General features: G+C 33.9%; 1 protein-coding gene across 1 annotated transcript; it reads left to right on the forward strand.

Annotated features, from left to right (window-relative positions):
• Positions 1 to 1,239: 1,239 nt before the first annotated feature.
• LOC106133539 (peptidylglycine alpha-hydroxylating monooxygenase) lies at positions 1,240 to 10,622 on the forward strand. The gene is made up of 9 exons (XM_013333310.2): positions 1,240 to 1,563; positions 2,930 to 2,987; positions 4,443 to 4,530; positions 6,074 to 6,149; positions 6,602 to 6,728; positions 8,193 to 8,241; positions 8,775 to 8,920; positions 9,844 to 10,033; positions 10,453 to 10,622. Exons 1-9 carry the CDS (start codon positions 1,450 to 1,452, stop codon positions 10,619 to 10,621), a joined length of 1,017 nt encoding a protein of 338 aa, XP_013188764.1. The 5' UTR covers positions 1,240 to 1,449; the 3' UTR covers position 10,622.
• Positions 10,623 to 11,046: the final 424 nt, after the last annotated feature.

Here is an 11,046-nt window from a genome sequence, read left to right on the forward strand (position 1 = left end):
TGATCTTATTTATCCTAATGACCACTTTGCGATGAGATAACGTTATGGCATTTTACATAGACGGAGCCGCGGTCAAAAGCAAGTTGAGTAAGTATATTTATAAAAACATAGGGTGAAAATAAGAACCTCCTCCGTTCTTCAAGTAAGTTAAATATCCAGTAACGACAATGTACCTATTTGTTTACCACCTATTCTACATTGTATTTATAAGAGAGATTTGAAATTTCGATTCCTATTAGTATTTACCATAATTCCTGCGAATTTGAACAAATTAACGTGATATTTCGTTTTTGGTAAGTAAAATCGCGGCCGCACTCTGCTATAAATTCTATCTGACATTAAATCCACAGTAAAAACTTTTTATAATCATTGTACCTGCTTATCATAATTTGATACCAAATACGCCATCTATCAATTTTAGTTGAAACTACCTCTAAACTTGTTTCTTGTAAAGCACCTACTTTTGACTTTATAACTAGAAAATTCAGTTGGAACAAGAAATAATTGAGGAGTTTTTTGTTAATAATAACTGTATAATTTTGAACAATAATTGTGGTTCATAGTGAATAAAAAATATTTTACGCAAATCGAAACGTTAAATAAATGTCACTGTCACATTCTCTATAATTACGCTGTCACACCTTGTACTTGCCTTGTACTGAGAGTATTGCCACTATGTATAAAATGAAACTCCTGTTTTTATAAAAAATAAATAAATAAATAGGCAAGTGGTGTTTTGTTATGAAGGCGGATTTATAAATACCGTGAACCTTGCTACGCAGCATATGCACGCCAGCAAAGAGTGTACGAGAAAAACTAATGGACTACGTAACCTGTTTCGGTTAGGCTGAAATGGCGTTTAGGATAAAATATAATGTAAAGTGTAACTAAACTAACCGAAGCTACTGCATGTTGCTTGAAGAAATATTACAGTTTTTTTTTTTATGACTAAGTATGTATAAATATAAAAGTCGGGTAAGACTTTTTTAATTATTGAAAGTCGGAATTATAAGTTTTTACGACTGTGATTTTAAGTTCAAGAAAGTTTATTTTCTTTTACACATTTTGGGAATATCTGACATCTCAATTCTTCATTCCATTATTGACTCTTCCGACTGTTCATTCACTTAATACAATGATGAATTCCCATATTTTGATACGGGTATTTAATATTATCAATGGCAACTCAGTGTATGACGTTAGTAAAGTTTGTGATCGATCGGTATCGGTAGAGTTGATTGGTTTGGTTTTTTTGGATTCAACGTAAACACTTGTCGCTTCAGTATTTAATCAATATTGGTTCACTTGGTCGTGCAATTTACCGCTAAATTCAATTAACACCATTTGAAAAGTGTTTTTTTGTTCTGTTATCACAAGCCGTCTCAATTCACCGTTTGGTATTGTCGTAAACTTTAGGTTTTATTTCATATTTAGTCATAAATTCCCACCATGAATTGGCTATATTTTCCTCTTCTTGCCACGATAAGTATTTGTAGTTTATTTGTGACTGCATATGAAGTGGACACTTATGATTTTCTAATGCCGAATGTTTGGCCTAACAGGGTAAGTTCTATGAATTCTGTGTATTGAATATAAAGTGTTACTGCGAATAAAGTTGATTATTAAAATTTCATTCAAAAATTTGGCTTTGTTTAATATTGTATTATACATTTTGTGAAAGATTTGGAATAGTTTTATAGTCAGAACAAACAATTCAATAAATGTTACTTTCAATATTTATTGATACAGTCGGGCTTTTTGAACACCAGTAAGATTTTCAGGATAATTTTAGTCAAGTATATTAGAATAAAAAAGTTTACACATAATTGAACTCAAAATTGATCAGTGTCAGTTCATGCAAAAATCTGTCTCTCACCCAATTCATTGAAGAGGTTGTAGGCTTACCCCAGGTTCTACTCCAGAGCCATGAGGATGCAACCTGGATTTGACACCTCAAGATGAAGATTATAAAGAACCTTAATTCCTAATTTGGAAATAATACAAGTATTAAACGCATGAATCATTGCAACAATATTCAAACATCTATGATAAATGTTTAATCCTGTATTATTCATAAAAAATCTTAAAATATGAGCAGCCAGTTCCACCATATTTGTAAAACATATTTTTTTATGCCTTCAGATTTCTTTAAAAAGATCAAATTTATGAACTAAATTAGGTGTAAAGTTTCATCTGTTTTCATATCTACATATGTGCTCATCTCATAGATATTATATTATAGAAACTTATGTATATCTAGAGACAATGGTTTAATATGCCATTGTTGTTTAATTAAACCACTTCAGTGCTATCTCTTTGACGTGAGCTCTGAAGTGTTTGAATATATGATTACAATTATTGAGTGGATTAGATTAGATTTATAAAATGCAAAAAAAAAAATTGTGATTATAATTAAATGGAACATCTTGTTTTCTGTTACAAAGAGGAAAAAAAAATATTTTCCTAGAGCTAGAAGGATTGATTCATGGTTACCAACATCATTGAAATCGTACTACTCATAGAAATGATCATGTTGATGATGTTTTAAGAATTACCATGCACCATTAATATGCACCTTTGTAAAAGCGACTAAGGAATAGGCTTATAAACTAACTTGGGCTTCTTCTTGCAGGCAATGGGCTATCCACCTGTCACTATTTGAATCTCATCACCATCATTAAGCCATACAATTGAATGTGACCTTTCTGTTTTTTTAAGACTGTTGCCTCTGTTTACCCCATAAGGGATATAGATGTGACTATTACTCTCCTTTTCAACTCTATGTAAAAAGTAATGAAGAACTTATACTGTTGTTTAAAAAGGCATTTATCGTAAGAAACTTGTACTGAAAGCATTAGTCCCAATTGGCATGAATTTCTGTTATAAGTAGATCTTAAGTAAAATCGAACACATATCTCTCTTGTTTCAGGATGAAGCATATTTATGTACACCAATTAGGATTTCCCCGGTCAACAGTTACTACATAGGTAATTTATTTCAATTTTTTATGTAAGGACTCCTGAAGAGACAAAAAATAAACAAATTAACTTATATATGCTCATAATTTAGATTAAAGAGATCTTTATTTGTAAATTGACATCTGGTGAAAATGATGTTGTGTTGTTTTTTCTCCAGCTTCTTCCACGCTTTGGAAGGGGTAGTAGATAAAATTCGATTTGAGTGATGTGACATCAATAAGTGACACCTTGTAACGAAAATAAATCTAGTCTGTTCTTATTGATGTGCCATAATGGTTTCTATTAAATAAAAAAAATTTGAGCCTGTTGTTATTATATTTTTTTTACCAAAGAAAAGAATTTGGGAATAAATCATGCATGAAATAGTAGTAAAAATTTATTATTTTTTATTTCATTTTAATGCAATAAAATTGTTACATTTCTTCAAGATCACTTTAATAGTTTATAGTTTTGTTATTACTATTTTATGGGTAAAACATTCCATTGGTTACAAAGTGGTTATAATCTTTACAGTCACTACCTGGGGGCACAGTTATGCCCCCGGCAAGTTCAGTTTATTTTTTTTTACCACATTTGTGCAAATGACAATTATTTCATTTCTTTAGTCTCTGAGACATACTAATTTTCATCATATAATAATATTGAATACTCATAAATAAAACATAGTATGACAAATGTAGACAAATATCATCAAATAATATACAGTTTAAATTCAATTAATACTTTTTATCACTATGTATATAGTTGTTCGTCGCAAACTTAGGTACCTTTTGCGAAGCGAAAATGCAAATATTTTACAAAATTATAAATTCGTAAAATGTATCGTATTACCTAATTGAAACTAGAATAGCTAAATAACCCGGTATTGCCAAAACTTGCTGTGGCCTTCCACATAAATGTTTGACCTTTTATCAGAGACCAGAGAATAAATTATACTTATATGGTTAAATGTGTGAATATAAATGTTTTGATTTCCATTATCGAAAAATTGATAACCAAAATAATTTAATGACTGAGCGGGAGATGGAAGGAGTACTCGTAATAGTCGAATATGCTCGAAAAGAGTAATAAGTGTGCAGGAAGCCGAAGAGGTCTGGAAGGATCGTAGCACGTGGAAATCCATAATCTCTGTCCACCCCAATGGGAGACAGCCGCGGTGGTATGTATTTAGGAGAGAAGCAACTGAAGTCTACCAATCAAGTTGGGGCGAGAATAAATTATCCTTGTATTTATGTATGGTTGTAACGCGATAACTTTCAAACTGCAATTTTTTTTTTTAATTTCATCAAAATCAGATATTTAGATGAAATTCAGAAGGTATGAATGATTTGCCAAACGATTATTTAACTTAGTATGGCATCAAAATCGTTAAAGTAGTTTATGAAATATTCACTACCTACTTTGTAAAAAATATGTGTGTGCGAGGTCTACGAACAACTAGTAAATTATATTTTATTATTTCAGTCGGCTTTCAACCAAATGCGACAATGCATACTGCTCATCATATGCTGTTGTATGGCTGTTCAGAACCAGGATCCAATGATTCAGTCTGGTATGTAATTATTTTAAATGCCTTCATTTTAAATGTGCCGTGTGGTTCCCGGCACCATTACAAAAAATAATAGGACCACTCCATCTCTTTCCCATGGATTTCGTAAAAGGCGACTAAGGGATAGGCTTATAAACTTGGGATTCCTCTTTTAGGCGATGGGCTAGCAACCTTTCACTATTTGAATCTCAATTCTATCATTAAGCCAAATAGCTGAACGTGGCCATTCAGTCTTTTGAAGACTGTTGGCTCTGTCTACCCCGCAAGGGATATAGACGTGAACATATGTATGTATGTTAAATGCTTTCATTTAACTAGTTGATGGTAAGTGGTTTGTTTGTAATATCTTTATTGCATAGAAATTTACACTGTAACGAGAAAATAGAACATAGTTATAAAAGAAACAAATCACTTGCAATGGCGGACTTATCCCAGTGGTTCTTGCATACCTACATAATGTTACCCATAGTTTCAGGTACAATATCATATTTCTTGTGTCTCAAGCTTCTGTCCCTGAGACGCAGGCAGAGGTTACATATTTCCACTTGCCACGATCTCTACATAACTACTTATTTTACTTCATCCACATTAAGAAAAGATGTTTAAGATTCAGGAAAGACAATATGTGGGAAAGTAGACCCCAGGCTCCGAACTAAGATGGTGGACGGTGCAATGGGGAATGTGCAAGAAGAGAGACATTGTTTCTTCTTGGAGATGACACGGAATCAAAATTTAGCCGTGATCCTAAAAAAATACAAATTATTTTCTATGCGTCTTTAAAAAGAAAGAACAAATGAATTTCATGACCACTTGTCTTAAATAAGCGTGTCGTAATTCGTTTATCGGCAGTTCATACACGTCATAGGCCATGTTGATAACGTGTTTCTGGGGTTGGGTTTTTCGAAGAGATCAGTACTTCCCCTTGCTTTTAAATTAATAATTCAATCATAATATAAGACTATATGCCTATTTCGTTTATAAATATATTATTAAAAACAGAAACAGCAGTATATCGTCTTCTAAATTTTCTACTGCCTTCTCGGTCACAACCTCACCTTTCTGGTGAGGAAACCAGGGTGCGAATTTGACCATGATTCTGGATTGGGCGAGTCAAGTTATTACCCTAAGCGCCTCCCGTCACCTGTTTGACCTCTGAATATTCCATCTAGATCGGATATCGAAATATGGTCGGGTATAGTTATTTGAACCCTTAATATTGTAGTTTTTGTATATACAAATTAATTTAATAAAAAACGTGCCGTGTGGTTCCCGGCATCAATACAAAAAAGAATAGGACCACTCCATCCCTTTCCCATGGATGTCGCAAAAGGCGACTAAGGGGTAGGCTTATAAACTTGGGATTCTTCTTTTAGGCGATGGGCTAGCAATCTGCCACTATTTGAATCTCAATCCTATCTTAAAGCCAAATAGCTGAACGTGACCTATCAGTCTTTACAAGACTGTAGGCTCTGTCTACCCCGCAAGGGATATAGACGTGATTATATGTACGTATGTATGTTTAATAAAAAAAATCTCTTTATTACAGGAGTTGTGGTGAGATGCAGAGCAATGAGATCGACAATCTTTACAACACGGCTAGCCCTTGCCGTTCAGGGTCCCAGGTTTGTTTTATAAATATGTAGCAGAATGTCACAATTTATTACCTACTGACATAGTGAATGAACAGTCTTACTTGCCCGATAGATTGAGAAGCTTTTAAAACAAACAAAAAAGCGGAAAAATATAGCTACACAAAATATATTTGACGAAATATTCATATTGAAATAATTAGTTACATTTTACATTCATTCATGTTTTTGATGTAGCAAAGTGCATTTGTCCACGATTTAGATTTAAGACATCTATATTTGTAAATTTTTACTGAGTGAAAAAATATCGCTGTCTCGTTTCACGTCGTAATTAAAAGCGAAACAGCAATAGTTTTGAGTGATAAAAACGTCACATGTGCCTACTGACGCGAGTTAAATATTAAAATTTTTACCCACCATAAAAATGTATAACGCGTCTAAAGAAGTATTCACTTCAATTATGTTTTTGTTTGTTTAATTTGCAGATAGTGTACGCTTGGGCCCGCAACGCTCCCAGCCTACAACTCCCTCAAGATGTTGGATTTCTTATTGGAAGGGATTCTCCTATCAAATATCTCGTTCTACAAGTGCATTACATGCATAAGTTTCCAGGTGAGAATCATTTAATTTGGTTTTAAAAGGCAGCCCGAGTCGTTTTGAAGGAAAATAATCATATAGGGTGCAATAAGCCATGAAAGCTCAAAGGCCCGAGCAAAAAAGCAATTCAGTTTGATAACGAGGAAGTTGTAATACAAGAGGATCTTATAACTCGTCACATCAAATTAAAACGCGATCCCCTGCTCGAACTGCTCTGCCGTTGCGCCGCACTGTGACGACTTTGAAAAGTTTCTCGTATTGCAACTTGGCGCGGACCCGTTTTCCAACTATTTTCATGAGAGTGAAACTACGTCGTTTAAAAATGTTGTTATACAATCGGTTTCGATGAAATTTTTCCAACTGAGATCACATTGCTCTTACAGTTGGTTTTATATTTTAAAAAAAATTACCTTTTTTTATTTAAAATAAAATAGTGTAGAATATACATATTTTCATATCGTTATGTTTTTTATAACCTCCGCTTAACCTTCAGAGAAATAAGGGGGGTTCAATGTAGCCCCTATGGGACAGACAGAGTCTTGGATAGACTCGAAGGCCACAATCAGCGGGCAATGTTCATTATACCTAATAAGATTAATGTTTGTTCATTCCGATGAATAATTCATTGAAGTATGTTTTGAATAGAATCATGATAATAACAACAACAAATAACAAACATCTTGCCATTGTTTATCGCTTAATATTATGAAAATCAATCATGAGGAAACGTGAGTCCGTCCATTGATATACATACATAAGGTCACGTCTATATCCCTTTCTCTATCTACCCCAGAGCTAGGAGTCTTGAAAAGTCTGAAAGCCCACGTTCATCTTTAGTTTTAAAAATATGTAAAAAGCGTTAGTGATAGCATAAAAATTTTAATCAATACACTCTTTGAGGCATTGAAAGTCGTGGGTAACAGCTAGTTACAATATTTTGTTAGTTTGTTTCTATACATACATACAACTATGTCTTAACCCCTTACGATATTGACAGAAACATCTTCTGGAAAGACCATGTTTAGCTGTATGGCTTAATGATGGAATTTAATTCAAATAGTAACAGGTTGCTAGCCCATCACCTAAAAGCAGAATCCGAACTTAATTTTCCCTTATCCCGACTGATATTATAAATGCGAAAGTAAGTTTATTAGTTTGTTTGTTACCTCTTCACGTGATAAAGATTGATTTTTTTATATCACGTATACATAATTAAAAGAGTCTGAAGAACATACATTTCTTCCTGTTAAAAAACTTTAATAGTTCCCGTGTGATTTTCGATAAACATGTTTTCATTTGAAGGAGTACATAAAGCGACGAATTTAACGCCATCTACCAAAAAAAATTACCCGAAAAAAAGCCACAAACGCACCACAAGAAGCTTTATGTAGATGGCGCTAATTTCATTAAGGCGGAGCTGCTGTAAAAGCTAATTTAAGTATACTTATGTGCCTTAATTTAGTTTCCTATGTATTACAGAGGGCCGCACTGACAACTCCGGTGTTTTTCTGAAATATACTAAAACAAGGTGAGCATGTATTACGGAATTTATAATCTTTTTGTCTAAGCTTTAGTAATCGTAAGAAGAAATTCGTTTATTCAAGTTTGGTTGGGCATTTAAGACTCTTAATTTTGTGAACGCAGATTATTTTTACCATGTGCACCACAGTCGCGCCGTACTCATACACTTAGCACCCATTCGATAGATGGCGCTACCGTGAAACGCCTATTAAAAATACTTTTAGTAGAACATTAATTTTAACTTGTATTCATATGACGTTTTATTATAATTAAACTAATTTTTGTCATGATGCTTGAGAAAGGTAAATTTCAGTCACATTTTAGATTCATTATCACATACCATTAGATCTTTGTTTAACCGCCTTCAAACAAAAGGTTGTTTTCAGATTGACCTGTATACGGTTTTCATGAAAGTGTTTGTTACACTTAGGAGAAGGTTTTACAAATTTAACCTACTTCAAAAAAAGAGGATAGATATCGATTGGTGACAGTTCCATTTTTACAAAAGTTGTGAACACTGTTGCCGTTTTTTTATTACAGAATGCCGCGTCAAGCCGGTGTGATCCTTCTAGGCACAGGCGGCGTGATCGCTCCAAGGAAGCTGGAGCACATGGAAACAGCCTGCACCATAGAGGAGGACAAAGTCATATATCCCTTCGCGTTCCGAACACATACGCATAGCCTGGGTAAGTTATTAGTTAAGTAGTTATTTACGGGTAAGTTACAGTTAACTATAAGTTATTTTAGCTGGGCGTGACCTTTTACTATTTTGATGACTGTTTGTTCTTAGATGATTGTATATTATGTTATGTTTATAGTTATTTAGAAATGCAGTATTTATTACTTTATAATCTGTGTGTAAAGTGTAGTATTATAAATATTATTATATTTGTATACTTATTGATGACAAATTATACATATCTGTTTTTTTTTTATTAAGAATACTTCAAGAGATCAGTAGCGAAGTCCAGAGAACAAGAAATATGTAATCCAAGCATATAATTTTTTAACCATCCTTGAGGCAACCCCACCCAATGTGCTGCTTACTAAAAATAATAATTGATACAAATAGCTTTCGTGCAGCTGCGAATTTGGAAAAATACGTCATACATTGTTAATTTTTTAAATGTATTTCTTTTGTTTTTGGGATATTATTAAGTAGATAGTAGGTACCTTTTCCCTATTGGCTTTTACGACAGCTTTTAGGTATGTATTGAGATTTTCAGGAAACATTTTCGGCGAGCGAAGTCGCTATAATATGTATATACATTTATTAAAAACCAGCGATCCGCCCCGGCTTGGCACGGGTAGCATTTGTTATTTTCATACAAACTTTTAACCGCCATTTTAATAGTTGACTTTTGATAAAAAAGTATCAACGTTAGAACGCGTTTTTAATAGGTAATAATTTTGTGAACTCAGATTTGGTTTTGCCTCGTGCACCACAATAGCGCCGTACTCATTCATTTAGCACCAATTCGATAGATGTTATGTGTATGTGTAGAAGTTTTTAACTATATGCATATAAAATTTCAGGCGAATCGGTCCAATGGTTTAGCTATAAAGGTGCAACAGACAGACCGCATTTATAATAAGGCATATATTTCAGGCAAACTCGTGTCCGGTTTCGTCGTCCGCAAGAATCCTAGCGGGGACGTTTGGCAGCTGATCGGCAAGGAGGACCCGCAGAAGCCGCAGATGTTCTACCCGGTCGCCAACAGTACCCCCATAGGAAAAGGAGACGTGCTAGCGGCCAGGTGCACCATGAACAACACTCATAACCACGCTGTCAGCATTGGGTAAGAATCGTTGTAATACTCTGTAAAAGTTTTCAAACTTATGAACATTCTGCTTAGTAAATACTAACTTTAGTTGGTAAAACTGCACGCCTGCGTTGCCTACGTTATTTTGAATAGCGCCATCTATTGGTACTATTGAAGCTTTGCTGATTATTTCACGATTAAGATTTTTTATTATGTTTATGGCATTTGCGCGGGATTCGCTTCCATTTGAATTCCCAGAAGAAAAGTTAACCTTTGCAATTTCTGAAGGTTCTGTCTGTCTCACTTTGACAAATATCATAAAAGATTCGGTCTAGTAGTTTTTAGGTTTATTTCTTACAAACTAAAAAATACAAAAAAAAATATTTCACGTCGTCACTATATATATATATACGTCAATATGGACGTATTTAAACATTCATTTTAATCAATTCCAGACCAACCAATAACGATGAGATGTGCAACTTCTACCTAATGTACTGGGTGCAGAACGACTCTCCGCTCGAACAGAAATACTGTTTCTCAGCCGGCCCGCCATTTTACTACTGGACCAGGGCCCCGCAAGCGTTCAATGTAATACCGGACTTGGGAGCCAGTACTCCGTAAGGCAGAACAAGGTTATAAATAGATACATAGATATCGGAATAATATGAGATTGTAGAAATGCTATTGCTTAAAAACTGTTTCAGACGCCAGTTATTCCCGTAATTGTTTTGCCTTTTGTGAACTCTTTTATGTGTTCTTTGTATATGTAACCTTTATGAAGGATAAAAAAAAATAATTTAACTAGGTACTAATACGACAGTTGTGACGTCACATTCTCTAGTAATTACCACTTCTATAGTCTTGTATTATTCCGAATTCTATGGTATATTTGACCAGGCTAGATGAATATTAAGGGAAATTGCATAATTTTTTTCGGTGTTAGTAAACTTGACAGTTGATTCCTACTCATTCGAAAATACTTTTTTTTAATAACTATAACGAACTACTGTATGGGAAATATTTCTTATCAAAGATCAACTGTCAAT

The sequence above is a fragment of the Amyelois transitella genome, chromosome 3 (assembly GCF_032362555.1).
Source record: "Amyelois transitella isolate CPQ chromosome 3, ilAmyTran1.1, whole genome shotgun sequence".
In the NCBI taxonomy this organism is placed as follows: Eukaryota; Metazoa; Arthropoda; class Insecta; order Lepidoptera; family Pyralidae; genus Amyelois; species Amyelois transitella.